General features: G+C 37.3%; 1 protein-coding gene across 1 annotated transcript in view; it reads left to right on the top strand.

The window, feature by feature from the left end:
- IL1RAPL1 (interleukin 1 receptor accessory protein like 1) overlaps positions 1-17,884 on the top strand; it is a 651,888-nt gene extending 634,004 nt beyond the window's left edge. Inside the window, exons 8-10 of the mRNA XM_060137369.1 lie at positions 1,453-1,596; positions 16,549-16,719; positions 17,166-17,884. Coding sequence (XP_059993352.1) covers positions 1,453-1,596; positions 16,549-16,719; positions 17,166-17,884 — 1,034 coding nt within the window. The remainder of the gene's footprint in view (positions 1-1,452; positions 1,597-16,548; positions 16,720-17,165) is intronic.
- The last annotated feature ends 983 nt before the right edge of the window (positions 17,885-18,867 follow it).

Genomic DNA, 18,867 nt, shown 5'->3' with positions numbered 1-18,867 from the left:
ACATGCAAGCACACACACACACAAACATGTCCTTGTGAGAAAATTATGGCCATACTTTTCAGATTATTAATCACTGATACTACATTGCACCCATGATGATTTCACCCTATTTGTAAGATCTCAGGAGTGATCTTGTAACCCAAGAGTACTTGTCACTGCAAAGCCATAGATTATTTTAAAGTTCTCAGTCTAAAACTACACTGACTATGTTACAAAATTAGATAACCCATTAGTGGATTGTAAATTACAGGATCAAAAATGCCATTATTTTAGAGCCATAATTTCAGGAATATTTATCTTTAATGGTAATTAAGGCAACTAGTATTTTTCAAGGTAGTTGTCAACTGCAGGGAACAATGGATACCCATCAATAACATTTGGACTATTACGATCAATGTCAACATGTATAAATAGGCAGTTAAAGTGAGTTTCAAAATCTGTGCATTCTGGCTTAATGTTTAAATATCAGTATCATTGAATTTGTTACAATGTTCATGAGCTCTAAAGGAGAAGAAAATAAGTGAATATTTTATCCCTTAAATTTTCTGATCATTTTTTATGCAATATAAACATTCAGTAGGAATAAGAGAACTTGTATACAGTGAATGGCAGGAAAATTCCTCTTTTGGGTAGAATGTAGTAACATACCAAGTAAAAGCGGAAAGAAAGGATAAGAAAAAAAAAATTTAAGTAGCTTAGTGAAAGGAAAATACTACCAACATAGTCTGGTGTGACATCCACTCGAGAGCCTATTTCTTAAGCCCAAGTTAGCACTCAGCCTCCGAGACCGTGGTCAGCCACATTGACACCACTCTATTCAGAAAGCTACAGGACAAGTGTTATTGCTTCTGACAGGAGCCGGCAGACAGTATTCATTAGGTGGTCCACCCAACACTCTATGCGACAGTCCGCACTGCCCTTCAGGAACTGTGCTATTTGACTCCTCATCTCCTCTCAGCCCCAACTCCCAGGTGACAGCTCAGGTGGGAAGGATCAAGATTCATATTGGGTGAGTTCAGAAACCATCCTGGCTTAAAAGCTTCAGACCACAGAAACCGATTTTTCTTTTATCAACTCCATGAGCATAGCTTGCAGGATTCCCACAAGGGTTGGGTTTATATGTAAGAGTTACTCGCACCCCAGGAAGCCCAAAATTATAGTTTCCAATCAGGTATTTATAATTCTCTCAGTCCAAATGCAATCTACCAATATAGGTTCATTTTTACCAGAAGCAATGTTTCTTAGAAACACAGCTACCACATACTACCTTATCTGGTTACCAAGGCAACAGCTAGAAAGTTATCAAAAGATCAAATTCTCAGGCAGAAAAGGAAGGGGTTGTGTTAATCCATTACCTGCATCTGATCTCATCCACAAAACTGTGAAATCAAGTTGAATTTATGATTTTGGATGTGAATATGGTATAATTCCCTCTTGTAATTTTTTTTTTAGAGCTGATGTATACAGTTGAACTTGCTGGAGGGCTTGGTGCTATCCTTCTGCTGCTTGTTTGTTTGGTGACCATCTACAAGTGTTACAAGATAGAAATCATGCTCTTCTATAGGAATCATTTTGGGGCTGAGGAGCTGGATGGAGGTAAGATGAGTTCCCTCTTTTAATGTTCTTTCTGAATATTCTGTTTCCTGCTTTTGTTTTTCTGAGGGGAAGAAAAGTTACCTGAATAACTATTTGCAGCAGCTCTTACAGTCTTTCAATGTTCAGTTTGTAAATTCATCTTTTATATGGAACTATATGTGTGATGCTTTGCAGCCAGTAGGTATTTTCCTCTGAAAATTGTAAAGCAATACCTACTCTTTTTAGAATGGTATTCCAAACAGCACTTGCGAATTACAAACACTGACTAGAGTGTTATCAGAGTGTTCATTTTCTCTCACCTTGTAATCAGTACTGAAAGTCCAGCTTTACTTCTATATAAGTAAGGAGTGTCTCTTTTTTTTTTTTTTTTTTTGCGGTACGCGGGCCTCTCACTGTTGTGGCCTCTCCCGTTGCGGAGTGCAGGCTCAGCGGCCATGGCTTACGGTCCCAGCCGCTCCACGGCATGTGGAATCTTCCCGGACCAGGGCACGAACCCGTGTCCCCTGCATCGGCAGGTGGACTCTCAACCACTGCGCCACCAGAGAAGCCCAGGAGTGTCTCTTTTAATTGTGTTCCCTGGCCCAATAGTTTGAAGTGAATCTCAATTTGTTCCTTGTTTAGACTGGTCAGTTATAATAAACAGTACCAAATATTTTAGAAATCATCCAGCAGTCTTTTCAATCCTGTTTATTTAGCTATATTTAGACAGGCTAATTTTTATTCCAAGTGGGGACCAACAGATAGGAAAGTGTACAAGCAAGTTGTTTTCATAATAATAAATCTAATACTTTTACTTAAGTTGGATAAGTAAATATTGTTTTTGTAGAAATCACAAGTATTATTTGCCTCTGGTCAGTCATGAATATGTGTACAATCTAAGAAGAATTTGGAGTCCTTACAATTGAGTTCCATAAACCACCCATGAGAGGACTAAAGTTTTTTTTTTTTCCTTTTTTGGTCGTTTGAAAGTGAGTCATAATATAAGATAGACTTGCAATATAGGAAGCATATGTGAAGTGACAATAAATTGTACAGATGGTCAAAGTTTCTTGATCATTTTTGTAATCTCTTTTTATTGACTGTTCATTTTTCACTAATTGGTACAAAGGAAAATAAAGCAATTGCCCATGCTACCACATTTCCAGGGGCCTCTGGAATAAATGACATTTATTTGTCACTTTGTCAGACTTGTGAAGAAGAGCCATTTATTCAGCATCCCTAACACTCCTCTCTTTTTAACCTTCTCCCCTTCCCATCAGGGTGAAGTCTGTGCTGCAGCAAAGCTGTTTGTTTGTTGGTTTTTTTTTTTTATTTTAAAGTACTGATTAGCCTATTTATTCTTTGTTTCTAACTTTCTTGCCTGTTCATACAAATTATTGTTCAGTACTGCTTCAAAGAGAAATGAGAAAATTGCCAACGTCAGAGTCGTTGTTGAGTGAGAATCAAGCAAAGTGCTAGGCATTCTTAAAATCATTTTTGCTAAGCCTCAAAAAAAAATCTAAGGTCAATGTTATAATATCCATTTTACTGATAAAGCAACTGAGGCTTAAGTAAGCCTCAGTTAAGTGGTTAAGTAAGTGGTTAAGTAACTTACTAAAGAAGATAGCACTAGTATTATTGTAAGTGGCCAAGATGGGATTTGAATATAGGTCTATTTACAAAGCCTTTATTTTATTGGACACTGAGCCCCTATTGTTTTTAGCTTTTTAAAACTTTGGTGTGTTCAATATAACCTAAAGATCTGCTGTTGCTTGCACAGTTAGCATAGTAGAAGGTATTTGAAAAAGCAGATTACCTAAACAAGTCTCACTTTATCTATTTTGAACATATTTTGTGTTCTGAATGATATGAATGATTTCACCGAAACTATCAATTTCCAGTATAATTTTTTGTCGTGTTCTGAATGGTAGAATATTCTGAAGAGTTTAGTTGCCTCTAAACCTATGTCTCATCCCCTTAGATCCGGATCTACACATGCTATTATGGTTGAATAAACATCTACTCTTCCATTGTTGAAAAATTTCTCTGACATCATCAAATCCCCATTCTTCCTAGCTCTCCCACAAGTCCTTTCTTTTTCCAAAGAAGAGATAATTGTTAAGAGACCCCAAACTTTTCATATTCTTGACTTGGCTTCAAAAACTGTAATTTGAAAGTCAAAGTTGATCAGTCTTCTTTATTCTTGGCTACCATGTTATCTCCCCTGAAAAGGGAATACATAAAGTGCTCTTGGAAGGAAAGGCAAAGAGTGTGAAGAAAAAGAGGGAAAGAAAGTTTACCTCATATTTTGAAGTAATGTCAGAACTATGGTGATTGATAATAACAGATTCACTGACTATTTATTGACTATGTATTAAATGACAAGGGCTGTGTTGACTATTTTATTGATAGAGAGCTATACAACCAGGAAGACAGAGTTCAAACCCAGGTCTAAACGACTCCAAATCCCCCAAATTTCCATCACTGTATCAGACTAGGAGATGGACTGTTTGGCATCTAGACACATTTAGTCAGTTCCTTTCAAGTCATTGCAACAGGCATTACGTGACTGTATCAGTTCTATATCAAAAGGATTCTATTTTTCCAAGATGGAACATATTGATGCTTTGCTCTCTTAGTTTGTTCACATCACTCCTTGTTCCCCTCTACACAGCCTTGCATTTTATTGTTTCCCCTAGACTCAGGCCTTAGCACTTCTCTTCTAATTCTGCAGCACCACCTTTTTGGATCACATGTACAACCCTGTCTACACTTGCATTTGTGTACAAATGACTCCTAAATCTAAATGTCCTTCTCCCAGTTCTCTTGTTATCGTTTTTTTCTCTGCTAACCTGTTGCTTTTCTCCACTATGATAGGTCCCAACCCCAGCTTTTGAGTCACGCACCCCCCACACTCATTTCTTATCATCCTCCATTTTACGTCTCAGTTCTTTGTATCATCCTCTACCTCATTTGCTTCACTTCCTCCTCATCTGCCATTTCCAATTAGTAATCATGGTCAGTTAATTGTACCTCCTGAAAATAGACTATTCCCTCAGTCTTCATTGCAAATGCCTTGTGCAAACCTCCTACACCACCTTCTTAGCCTTTTTCTGTTCCCCTCCATTTGATCCTCCACACTCAGCCAGACTTCTCTTTCTAAGTACAAATGTACTGTGATTCTCTGAAAAAAAAAAAAAGAGCATGCCTCTATGTTGCCTGCCAGAGCAGAAAGTTTTCTTAGCTAAGAAAGCAACTGCTGTAACAGGGTGACCCAACTTACATTTATAGCCTGGCCACCCCCATGGAATCTGATCATGCATAAAAGGAGGTGCTGGTGTTTGGACAAACACAGCTATTGAGAATGGACCAAGACAATGCAGTTGCACATAATTCTCAGGTCCCTTTGAGTAAATGAGGTAACCATAATGGTTAGGGGTAGGAGAAGGTAAAGTACTCCTCTACCACCTTGATTCCACAAAATGGTGAAAGAAAATTTGGACAAATTCTGCTGCATATACATTTATTAATAAACAATCATTTAACCTATCCTATAAACTTGAAGAAGTCCCAACTCTGTGTCATGTGAGTGTGTGTGTGTCTGTGTGTGAGTTCCCAAAAAACCTTGCCCCTGAGGCAAATGTGACAATGCCAGTGGCAAGATTAGGCTAACCATCTAAAGACACCTAAGGATATTCTTCATTAACTGGGTAGTGATACAGAAAAATGTCATGCTGTTAAATGAAAAGTAGAAAACAAAAAGATTTGTATACTGTGATCATCAGCTTTGCACATCCCTATGTCTCCATGTAGATAAGAACTGAAGGATAATATTTAAACATGAAAACAGCATTGTAGGGTGTTATGATTCGAGATGTTTATACTTACATTTTTTCAAAAATTTCTCTAATATTTACCATCTTTTCTATTACATGTAACTTTTTACATTCTTTCTGAAATAAATTTGAACTTATGAAAAAAAATTCTTCATCAGGACACAGGACCATTTGGAATCAAGCCTGGAACAGTTTCCCTAAGGAGGCAGGCCACTGACCCCACTAGATACTTGAGGGGTGGGATGTGTCTCTAAATGATGTTATGTTATCCATATGTCTTTTTTTAATTGAAGAATAGTTGATTTACAATGTTGTGTTCGTTTCAGGTATAGAGCAAAGTGATTCAGTTATAAATAAATAAATAAAATTCTTTTTCAGATTCTTTTCCCTTATAGGTTATTACAAAATATTGAGTATAGTTCCCTGTGCTACATAGTAAATCCGTGTTGTTTATTTATTTTATACATAGTAGTGTGTATATGTAAATCCCAAACTCCTAATTTATTCCTCCCCCCCTTTACTCTTTGGTAACCATAAGTTTGTTTTCTGTGTCTGTGGCTCTATTTCTGTTTTGTAATTAAGTTCATTTGTATCATGTTTTTTAGCGGTATAAGCGGTATCATATGATATTTGTCTTTTTCTGTCTTACTTCATTTAGTATGCTAATCTCTAGGTCCTTCCATGTTGCTGCAAATGGCATTATTTCGTTCTTTTTATGGCTGAGTAATATTCCACTGTGTGTGTGTGTGTGTGTGTGTGTGTGTGTGTGTGTGTGTGTGTGTGTGCGCCACATCTTCCTTATCCATTTATCTGTCAATGGACATTTAGGTTGCTTCCATGTCTTGGCTATTGTAAATAGTGCTGCAATGGACATTGGGGTGCATGTATCTTTTTGAATTAGAGTTTTCTCTGGATATATGCCCAGGAGTGGGATTGCTGGATTATATGGCAACTCTATTTTTAGTTTTTTAAAGAACCTCCATAGTGTTCTCTATGTAGCTGTACTACATTCCCACCAACAGTGTAGGAGGGTTCCTTTTTCTCCACACCCTCTCTAGCATTTATTTGTAGAATTTTTAATGATGGCCATTCTGACAGATGGGAGGTGGTACCTCGTAGTTTTGGTTTGCATTTCTCTAATAATTAGTGATGTTGAGCACTTTTTCATGTGCCTTTTGGCCACTTGCATGTTGTCTTTGAAGAAATGTCTATTTACATCTTCTGCCCATTTTTTGATTGGGTTGTTTTTTTGATTATGAGCTGTTTGTATATTTTGGAAATTAATCCCTTGTCGGCTACATCATTTGCAAATATTTTCTCCCATTCTGTAGGTTGTCTTTTCGTTTTATTTATGATTTCCTTTACATATGTCTTGAGTAGCACTGATTTCAACATGGAGGGTCCATTTCCAAGATCTACTATATACTTGGTAAAAAGCCACTAATTTTAGCAATGAAACTTTATTTCTAACATCCATTGTGCTAATTAATGAAGCATCTACTTTTGATCAGAAATAAAGATAGTTGAAGTGTTTGTAGTGGCTCTAGAGTGTTGCCTTATTCTAATTAAATGCTAGCTGACCATCCTCATAAAGGCAACCTACTGTCTCTAGAGCTGAACATACACTAACATAATATCCTACCATCTTTGCTGGAATAATTACCAAAAAAAATACAGTTATCACAACAACCAGAATCCTTTGCCCCTCCATACCTCTGACTGGGGTTTCCCTTCCACTTTTGTTTAAATGCTTGTATAAAGGTAGTCCTTCCTTCCTTCCTTTCTTCCTTCTTTCCTGTCTCTTCTCCCTCCCTTCTCTTTCTCTGTCTCATATACAATTCATATATCCCCCTAACTTACAAAGATTCCCCTCTTAATCCCAAGGTCTAGTTGTTTTCTCCTTCATCTTTACTAAAATGGTACTTCAGGCACATCATTTTTGCAGCCCTTTTCACTTTGAGTAACAAGCACTTACTAGTGAATACTTACAACTTGTAGAGCATTGTGAATTCAAGATTCCTTATCACATTTATTTATTTATGGGAGCAGAAGGACCTCTTTTTTGAGTTCCTATGGATTCAAATAGTCCAGAAAAGTACCAAGTAGTAAAACATGTAAACTAGAACAATATTGTTAAATTTTCAAAGTGTAAAACTCAATCAGCTTTATTTTCGAGTATAATTGTCAGATGCCACCATGGCTGAATTGACATGAAAAGTGGAATTTATTAATACAATGACATTCAATAATCACAAAATCAAAATATTAATAATGCTTAATGTTTTGTTTTGTTTTGTTTTGTTTTGTTGGCGGTACGCGGGCCTCTCACTGCTGCGGCCTCTCCCGCTGCGGAGCACAGGCTCCGGACGTGCAGGCCCAGCGGCCACGGCTCATGGGCCCAGCCGCTCTGCGGCACGTGGGATCCTCCCGGACCGGGGCACGAACCCGCGTCCCCTGCACCGGCAGGCGGACTCTCAACCACTGCGCCACCAGGGAAGGCAATGCTTAATGTTTTTTATTCAAAGATCTATCATCTGTTTCTGCAGAGTTTTTAATTGAAAAATTATTAGTTGGAAATATAAAAAAGCATATGAAGGCAAATCTGAAATACAAGAAAGAAATGACTTAATTTTTTTAAAACTCTTATTTATTCAGATTATGTCAATGCTAGTTTTTAATGATCGCATAATTCTGTGCTAATATACTACATGCAAACATAGAAAATCGCCTTTTAAAATGAAATACACAGTTCATCATTGGGCCCTACCCGGGTCTCCTTTTGGTAATCCATTTGCTGAATAATGGCCTCTGTCACTAGTCAATTTCACATATGTGACTTATAAATATTTGAAAGTAAATTTTAAAAAAGAAGTGGCCACCTGCCAATAACGTCTGACAACCATTCAATAGGCGTTTAAAGGTTAAGAACTCCCAAAGACCTGAATGTCAATCCCAAGCCATTTATATTGTCAGTAAATCTCTTTCCTAGCCCACATCCAATATAGCCACCACCTTCATCTTGATAAGGGAGTCTTCAGTCTACATTTTCTTAAAAGCTCTATTGTTCTAAAAAATCCATGGATCCTTTGGCTTCTCAATCCTTTTGAAGAGAATTGACTAATATCCTCTCATATGTCAAAGAGGAAAATATTTATTTATCATTTTTCCAACCACTTTTTTTTATTCCTGTTATACAGTTCTATATTTTCCTTCTCTCTTCAAGATTTCTTAATAATATTTTTAATTCATATTTTTATTTCTTAACTCTCCAGAGTCTAAACGTTTTCCCCCTCAAATATATCTTTTTATAAAACATAGTAGTTCATTCGGTAAATTGAAGGAGAAAATTCTACTGGACTAATTGTTTGACTTAAAGTAACAAAGCAACTAATTAATTGGTTAGGTTTGGTGTTTTTGGTTTGTTTGTTTTTCTTTCTCCCCCCAGCTTTATTCAGATATAATTGACATGTAACATTGTGTAAGTTTAAGGTATACAGTGTGATGATTTGATACACATATATATTGTGAAATGATTGCCACAATAATGTTACTTAACATATCCATCACCTCACATAATGATTTCTAAGATCTATTCTCTGCAACTCTCCAGTATATAATGCAGTATTGTTAACCATATTCACCAAGCTGTGTATGTATCCCTAGAAATTATTTTTCTCATAGCAGGAAGTTCATTTACTTTGACCAACATCTCCCCCTTTCCCCTGCCCCCAGCCCTTGACAACCACCATTCTACTCTCTGTTTCTATGAATTCAGCTTTTTCAGTTCCATATTGTAAGTGAGATCATGCAGTATTTGTCTTTCTCTGTCTGACTTGTTTCACTTAAGCGTAATGACCTCAAGGTCCATCTAAATAAAATGGACGGTTTCCTTCATTTTTATGGCTGAATAATATTCTACTAAATAATATTCTACTGTGTGTGTATGTATTTTTATATATATGTATACACACACACACATATACACATTTTCTTTATCCATTCATCTGTTGATGGACACTTAGGTGGTTTCCATGTCTTGGCTATTGTGAATAATTCTGCAGTGAACACTGGGGTACAGATATCTCTTTGAGAGAGTGGTTTCGTTTCCTTCGGATATATACCCAGAAGTGGGATTGCTGGATCATATGATACTTCTATTTTTAATTTTATGAGGAATCTCCATGCTGTTTTACATAGTGGCTGCACCAACTTACATCCCCACCAACAGGGCAGAAGGGTTCTCTTTTCTCTACATCCTTGCCAACAGTTGTTACCTTGTCTTTTTGATAATAGCCATCCTAAGAAGTATGAGATGAGGTCTCATTGTGGTTTTGATTTGCACTTCTTGATGATTAGTGATGTTGAACATCTTTTTATACACCTTTTGGCCATTGTATGTATGTCCTACATGTCTTTTTGCTATTGAGTTGTATGAGTTCCTTATATATTTTAGATATTAACCCTCCCCTTATCTAATATATGGTGTGCAAATATTTTCTCCCATTCTGTAACTTGCCTGTTTATTTATTGATTGTTTCTTTTGCTGTGCAGAAGCTTTTTACTTTGATACAGTCACACTTGTTTAGTTTTGCTTTTGTTGCTTGTGCTTTTGTGTCATAGCCAAAGAATTGTTGCCAAAACTAATGTTAAGGAGTTTTTCCTTATGTTTTCTCCTAGGAGTTTTATGGTTTCAAGTATTACATTTAAGTCTTTAATCCATTTCAGATTAAAATTTGTGAATGGTGTGAAATAGGGGCCCAACTTTATTCTTTTGCATGTGGATAGACAGTTTTCCCAACACCATTTATTAAAAAGATTATCCTTTCCACATTGAGTATTCTTGGCCCCCTTGTCAAATATCAACTGACCACATATATGTGGGTCTATTTCTGGGCTCTTGATTTTGTTCCATTGGTCTATGTGTCTGTTTTTATGTCAGCACCATACTGTTTTGATTACTATAGCTTTGCAGTATAGTCTGCAATCAGGAAGTGTGATGCCTCCAGCTGGGCTCTTCTCTCTCAATATTGCTTTGGCTATTCAGGGTCTTTTTTGATTCCATATGAATTTTAGAGTTTTTTTTATATTTCTGTTAAAATTGCCATTGGAATTTTTTTTTTTTTTTTTTTTTTTTTTTTTTGCTGTATGCAGGCTTCTCACTGCTGTGGCCCCTCCCGCTGCGGAGCACAGGCTCCGGACATGCAGGCCCAGTGGCCATGGCTCACGGGCCCAGCCGCTCCGTGGCATGTGGGATCCTCCCGGACTGGGGCACAAACCCACGTCCCCTGCATCGGCAGGCGGACTCCCAACCACTGCGTCACCAGGGAAGCCCGCCATTGGAATTTTGATAGGGATTATATTGAATCTATGCATAGTTTCGGGTAGTATGGTCATTTTAACAATATTAACTATTCTGATTAATGAACATGGGATAGCTTTCCATTTGTTTCTTCTTCAGTTTCTTCATCAGTGTCTTATAGTTTTCAGTGTACAGATCTTTCACCTCTTTGGCTAAATTTATTTTTCAGTATTTTATAATTTTTGATGATATTCTAAATGGAATTGATTTGCATATGTTGATCCACCCTTGCATCCCAGGAATAAATCCTGCTTTCTTTTTTGCCCATGCCACACAGCATGTGGAATCACAGTTCCCCAGCTAGGGACTGAACCCATGCCCCCTACAATGTACGCATGGAGTCTTAACTGCTGGACTGCCAGGGAAGTCCCATAAATCCCACTTGATCATGTTATATTATCTGTTTAATGTACAGTTGAATTTGGTTTGCCAGTATTTTGTTGTGATTTTTTTGTATCTATATTCATTAGGGATACTGGCTTATAGTTTTCTTGTAGTGTCCTTATCTGGCTTTGGTATCAGGATAATGCTGGCCTCATAAAATGAGTTTGAGAGTGTTCCCTCCTCTTCAATTTTTCCTTGGAAAAGTTTGAGGATTGCATTAATTCTTCTTTAAATATTTGGTAGAGTTCACCAGTCAAAGTAGTTGCTGGCTTGAGGATTTCTGTCTGATTCTTTTTTATGGTTTCTGTTTCTTTAATAAAATTCTCATTTTGTTCATGCATTGTTTTCTGATTTTGTTAAATTGTCTATCTGTGTTATTTTTTATTTCACTGATTTCCTTTAAGATGACTATTTTTAATTCTTTGCTGGACAAGTTGTAGATCTCCATTTCTTAGGGCTTGGTTACTGGCGCTTTATTAGTTTCCTTTGGTGATGTCATATTTGCCCGATTCTTTGTGATCCATGTATCCCTGCATTAGTGTCTCTGCATTTGAAGGAGCAAACATCTCTTCTAATCTTTACACACTGACTTTAGCAGGTAAAGTTCTTCTCCTGTCTGTTCCCCAGGCCAATGGGATTACCTCCAGAATCCTAATCATTCTGGGCTGGAACTAGTTTTGAGTCTGTTGCCAGGTCTGCAGTGAAGTTCTTGGTTGACAGGCTTGTGAGCAGGAGCTCAGGTTCACATGGATCCTGTCTGGTCTCTGGGTGGAGAGGAATGCCTCTAGTATCTTGTTCAGTAGTATAGCACTTGGACAAGTGTTCACTTCAGGATCCACAATCGGGTCTTCACTCGGTGGACCTATTGCCAGGTGTGTGGTTGGGTATGTCTCCCACCAGGTTTCTTGGAGGGCTTCTATCTGGTCGTTGGATGGGTCCTTGGGTGGGCAGGACTGGCTCTGTACTGCAGCTGAGAGGATACATGCAAGGGATATCTTATTTGACCATCTTGCTGACTTCATTCCTATTTTTCTTTTTTTGTGGGAAATTATAGTCAGAATCTCTTGAAAATCATGGAAAGAGTAAACCAATGACTATATTAGAGCTTATGAATATTATTACAGAGGGTGTGTACATCAACTGTTTTCCATCTCTGTAGTCAATAGAATTATAGTTGAAGGTTTAAGTTACAGAAAATAAAATTTAGAGAATAAAGTTCAGAATAAGAAATATATTGTTGTACTCTCTTGTTATGACTAACTAGTTTTCAGCTGGTTATAAACTTAAGTTGAATTTAAAAGATCACAGTCCTACCTTTAAAAATCTTAGCATAATTTTTTTCTATGATTATAAAAAATCTCAATTTTTCAGTTTCTTATACACATTAAGATTAGTCAATGTATGTTCTTACAGATATAAAAAAAAAATCTAAGAGATCTTTCCCAAGATTCAGATTCAGCTGGTAACTGGGAAAAAAGAAGAAACCTTAGAATCCATATGATTTTGAATCAGAAAACATTGCTGAAATTAGCATGATATCTGGCCTGGTGTTTGCAGTCTGATAATTTTCAAGTCAGGAGTTTGCTTTTGTGGGTAAATAAATGCCTAGCCCAATACTGCGCTGACATAGACTCTGGGGAAAGAGAGGAATTAGATATCAATCAAGTGTCCCATTGATTTGAGGGAGGGAGCTGCTGCAGATGCTTGCAAGGGGGCTTATTACCAGAATTACCTACATGTGAGTGACTCCTTTTTATCTGGGAGATATTAGCTTAAATGTTATAAATTCACTCAGATGACATAAAGAGATAGAAAACTGACTGAGACCACAGCACCTCTTCCCGAGGTTCATTTAAGCTTAATACAGTTACTGAATATATTAGTCTAGGTAAGAATTTATCCCCTTTTTGATGAAAGGGGATTTTCAGCTATTTTATTTAGAGCACATGCCCTGTAAGTATCAAGACCACTCATCATGGAGCTGAGGCTGCAGTGTGTAGGTTTTGTGGTACTTTGATCAATTACCTGGCAGCTGACTGCAGTTCTTTGATGCCTTTGAGACCTTTGGGTACCTATACCCTGTCCTAGAGCAGAATTTCTCAAAGTATTGTCCCTGGACCGGCAGCAGTATCACCTGATAGTTTGCTATAAATTCAAATTCTAAGGACCTATTCCAGATGCTCTGAATTGAAAACTCTGGAGGTGGGACCTAACAGTCTGTATTCTATCAAGTCCTCCAAATTGTTGCCGTTCATGCTTCAGCATGAAAACCACTTTTTCAGAAAAGTTTACAAGGACTCTGAGGTCTTCAACTGAGTCACAGTGAGAAAATACAGTTCAAGATTATTCCAAAGGAACTTTGCTAAACTTTGACCCTGTAGCTCCTAGTAATTACTTGAGGAGTCCAGGCAGCTTGGAGTGTGTATCACCAAAGCCATCTCTCCTAGGAAATGACCCAAATCTTGAGAAAATCTCCACACTAGCCGTAAGGTATGTCATGTGATACCCAAATGAGAGGCCATTCATTCATTTCATCAACAGATATGTTTGAGCATCTACTAAGCCCTAGTCACATATCTGAGTCAAGGATCTTGTGGTCAAAGAAAGAAGATAAAATGTGAGCACAGTAATATAATACATGGGAAAAGAGATCACCTTCAACTCAATGATATCAGACTCAGATTCAAAGGAAACAACTGCAGAGTTAGCTGCTGTTTTTTTGACAATGGATAGCCATAAATATTTTTCAAGCTACCATAAACACAATCAGTGGTGAGGTTTGGAAAAATAAATTTTGTGATTCTATGCGGAATTGGCCAGAAGAATAAGGAAATGGAGAGGGAAGACCCACTAAAATATAATTATAACAGTTGAGAAGAGAGTAGGGCCTCACCTAGGATGGAAACAGAATCCAAAGGATTTTCACCAGTGAATGGCTGTGAGGTTATTGGTAATGGAAAGAGATAAGTGGAACATGCCTCTGAAGTTTGGAGACTAAAGATGTGAGATTGTTATGTTAATAAAATTTAAGTGGAATAAAATGTGAAAACAAATCTTGAGATGGGAAGCTTGTTTCATTGTGAACATGTCAAATGTGAGGTACATGCTGAGCATCCAAATTAAGGGGTCCAGGTTACAGATTCATGAGAAAGAAGACGAGATTGGACATCTACATTAGAGAGACGTCTACACAGAAGTGGTTGTTGATGTCATAGGAGGAAAGGAGATTTTTAAGGGAAAACAGACTGAAAGACAAATGAAACAGGCCACAGAAAACATCTTGAGAAATGACAGTATTTATGGATTGGAAGAGAGATGTCCATTGAAGAGGCAGGGGAACCAGAAACAGTGTCATGTAAGCAGAAGTGATATCCAGCTGGAACTTACGAGTATTGGTGGACCATTGTTTACATCTCCTCTGAGTCATAAGTGCTCTGTTCTTTTTGTTGTTCATATTGATCTGGTTATCAAATATTTTTTAAGCCTACAGAAGGCAAAAAGCAAAGAATGAGAATCTAGTCATTATACATCTCAGGTCTGAGCAAACTTCAGCACTTTACAGTACTTTGTAAAAATCTGGAAGAGGAAAACCTCCCAGAAAGAAAGTAGTATATGCATGAAATCATTCTACAATCTGCAGTCTGGCTTAAAGAGTCCTCACTTTGGCCCATGACCCCTGTACTACTCTTTGCAACACATTTATCCTCTGGAAATAGATTGTTGACTTGTCTACATCTTCTACTAAACTGGAAGCTACTGACCCATATTGCAAAGGGGAAGATTTTATCTCATAGATATGGCATGTGATTATCTAATAAATTGACATTTTAATTAAATACTAACTGGTGGTATATTATAGCTTTATTATGTGCTATTTTCTATGATTTCTTACTCAACTGAAGTATTCACATCAACAAAATGGTACCACTGTAGACTGCTGGCATGTGTGCGTAGACATGGTATAACAAACATAATTATTATTTTTTGTGAAAATTGAATTTTATTTTTACTATGTACAACTATATCCTGGTTGAAGAATAAAGAAAATACCAAATACCAAAATATGATAGGGATGATTACTTTTTTTTTTTTTTTTTACCTGAAATGTGCTTTAAAGAAATCTTCCATAGCTAAAGGTTCTTTTCCCCAGGGATCCTATAGTAGAATTGCTAGCTTCTTATATGCCTGTGTTAACTTTAGGTGAAGTAAACAGTTTTTTGAGTTTTCCATGACAAGTTATAGAAGTGAGCTTTAGTGTCTTTGAAGTCAAAAGGAGTGTCCCAAAGCCATCCAGAGCAAGTCATGGATGCCCCTGTATCTTTGATGTTTTATACCCCAAAGATTTTAAATTTTCTATACCAAATGCCCAGTTCATTTTGTTCTGAAATTTAAGAGTGTTTCAATTCAACTTGATCTAATAATCAAATAATACAATGACAGTCATTGGGAAAGAAGCACAAAAGAGACCTAAGCATATTGATATTGATAGGCTCAGCATACTGATAGTATTTAGAATTGAGGTGAATTATGAATCCTGATATCACACTCCGAAAAGGAAATTGGAGAATGAGACTATGCAGAAGATAAATGACTTCTTATTCTAAGAAACAACAAATGAGAATTTGGGGATGTTTACGTTAAGATAAAAATAATGCACAATAGTAGTCATCAAATATTTGTAGAGTTCTCATGTAAATATGGGGAAGAATGAGGGAAGAAATCAAATTTTAGAACTAAGTTTCATTCATTTATATTATAATTTTGGATTCTTATAGTCAAACTGATTAACATGATGAAAAATAATTTGGCAATAATTTACATGTAAGGTAAATGAAGATCAGGAAAACAATATGTTTTTCTATAATAATTCAGCATACCAAACTCAGTTCTAAAATCCAAGAACCAGCTCCCAAAGAAAAATTAATTATTCCAAATTTCATTTTATTTTTTCCCCAAAAGAAAATCAGCACAACACACACAACCTAAAAACCATTCCTCAAGCCAGTTTCAGTGTTCTTCCTTTGATTAGGTGAATGTACATTTTATGTAGAATAAGAACGTACTATCCAAATATGTCGCTTTTATAAGCTGTCAAAATTCTCTATGATCTGTGCATCAGAGATGTTGAGCGTTACCATTTCATTGCTCTTTTCATTAATTTTTCTCCTACTGTCTTGATAACAACAAAAATAGTGACTCCTTTATACCCCCAAATTCATTCCACGATACTTGGCATTATTGTATTCTTAATGAAAATTAATAAAGACTTCTTTCTTTGGCATCCCAGAAGTGGGACACTTGGAGATATTTATGAAATGAGGTGAATGTTCTCATGTCCTACTGTTTTCTTTGTAGCGTAGTGACTTCAGCTTTACTCTGTAATGTTCTTGACAGATAATAAAGATTATGATGCATACTTATCATACACCAAAGTGGATCCTGACCAGTGGAATCAAGAGACTGGGGAAGAAGAACGCTTTGCTCTTGAAATCCTACCTGATATGCTTGAAAAGCATTATGGATATAAGTTGTTTATACCAGATAGAGATTTAATCCCAACTGGAAGTAAGTTAATGTTTTCATTTAAGAGTGTGCATATACTTGTGTCCGTCTGTGTAATCATCATTTTTAAACAGAATTTAAACTTTTAGTTCTTCTACATCTTTCAGTTTCTCAAGAAAGAAATGGCATTATGTGTTCAAATGAAAAATAAGTGTTGATACCCCTGAGGAAGCTACTTCTATTATTCTATAAAGCGTCTCATGTTATAAGCCTTGACATTTAAAGAAACCAAGTGAGAGATTTGTACCTGGGAAAACATTTCTATCTTTGAGAGAAGAAAAGTCCCATACTCTGTTCAAAGTGATCATTGGCTATTTTCATCTTCTCAAGGGTTTACCTAGCAAAAAGAACCAGCAATTCTCATTTAATGTGTGAAAGAGAATTTACTGGGGCTTTCTGGACCCAATGTTCAATTTACTTATTCTGATAAACCCTCTTCTCTGTTGTAGCATATATTGAAGATGTGGCAAGGTGTGTAGATCAAAGCAAGCGGCTGATTATTGTCATGACCCCAAATTACGTAGTCAGAAGGGGCTGGAGCATCTTTGAGCTGGAGACCAGACTTCGAAACATGCTTGTGACTGGAGAAATTAAAGTGATACTAATTGAATGCAGTGAGCTACGAGGAGTTATGAACTACCAGGAGGTGGAGGCCCTCAAGCACACCATCAAGCTCCTGACCGTTATTAAATGGCATGGACCAAAATGCAACAAGCTGAACTCTAAGTTCTGGAAACGTTTACAATATGAAATGCCTTTTAAGAGGATAGAACCCGTTACGCACGAGCAGGCTTTAGATGTTAGTGAGCAGGGGCCTTTCGGGGAGCTGCAGACTGTCTCAGCCATTTCCATGGCTGCGGCCACCTCCACAGCTCTAGCCACTGCCCATCCAGATCTCCGATCCACCTTTCACAACACTTACCATTCACAAATGCGTCAGAAACACTACTACCGAAGCTATGAATACGACGTACCTCCTACCGGCACCCTGCCTCTTACCTCCATGGGAAATCAGCATACCTATTGTAACATCCCTATGACACTCATCAACGGTCAGCGGCCACAGACAAAATCGAGCAGGGAGCAGAATCCAGACGAGGCCCACACAAACAGTGCCATCCTGCCGCTGTTGCCAAGGGAGACCAGTATATCCAGTGTGATATGGTGACAGAAAAGCAAGGGACACCCTGTCCCTGGGAGTCTGAGTGGAGTCTGCAGTCCAGTGCCTGGAACTAAATCCTCGACTGCTGCTGTTAAAAACATGCATTACAATCTCTAGAACACGAGGAAAAACAGGGTCTTGTATATATGTTTTTTGCAATTTCTTTGTAGCATCAGTGTCTTCCTGTTTTACCATGTCTCTTACCATTACATTTTTTGACTTTGTTTTATATGTCATTAGAATTTGTAAATTTACCTTTTTTTAAAGAAGAGACTTATGTATAGATAGAAAACCCTTTTTTGCTTCATTAGTTTAGTTTTAGAATGGGTTTTTATTTCCTTTCCTTGATTTTTGTTTTGCTTTTAACATTTCCTTGGGGTGCTTGGACAAATCTATCCGATGGGACAAGGAGCGCCGGATCCTCTCTTGGGTTCTGCCTAGGATCAGCAGGGCCATGAGGGCCTTCAGAAAGCAGTGCAACGAATGCCAGCATTGCCATTTGGGAAAAAAAAAAAAAAAAAAGATGAGAAGAACACTTGTTCATAGGAGGGCCGCACCAATCAGAGCCCTGAATATCTTCCTTGTCCCACCTCATTCCCCACCTCTACCCTTCTAATGGCGGCATGATGTGTAAACTCTGAGAAGGGGTTGGGGGGGGTCTAACTGTCTTAACATTTAATTCACTGCTCGTCAGAATACACTCCAGACCCAAAAGTGTGCTAGTCACTTGACAGTGACCACTACAGAGTGCTAAGAAGAGAAGATCAAGGGCAGAAAATGGGGGAGAGTGTGCTGTTTCCGTTTTTTAAATGAGTTGATGTACCCTTATATAAATATATATATATATACATATATATATATAAAAACACACAACAAAAGAAACAAAAACAAAAAAAAGCAAAAAGACAAAAAAAACCAAAAAAATCAAGCCCTATATTTGATCACTTCCTGGAAAGGCATGAATGTGTTTGTGGCTGTTTTTGTTTACT

The sequence above is a fragment of the Lagenorhynchus albirostris genome, chromosome X (genome assembly GCF_949774975.1).
Source record: "Lagenorhynchus albirostris chromosome X, mLagAlb1.1, whole genome shotgun sequence".
Lineage (NCBI taxonomy): Eukaryota > Metazoa > Chordata > Mammalia > Artiodactyla > Delphinidae > Lagenorhynchus > Lagenorhynchus albirostris.
The sequence above is the reverse complement of the archived record's forward strand: the minus strand, read 5'-3'. Positions and strand labels throughout refer to the sequence as shown.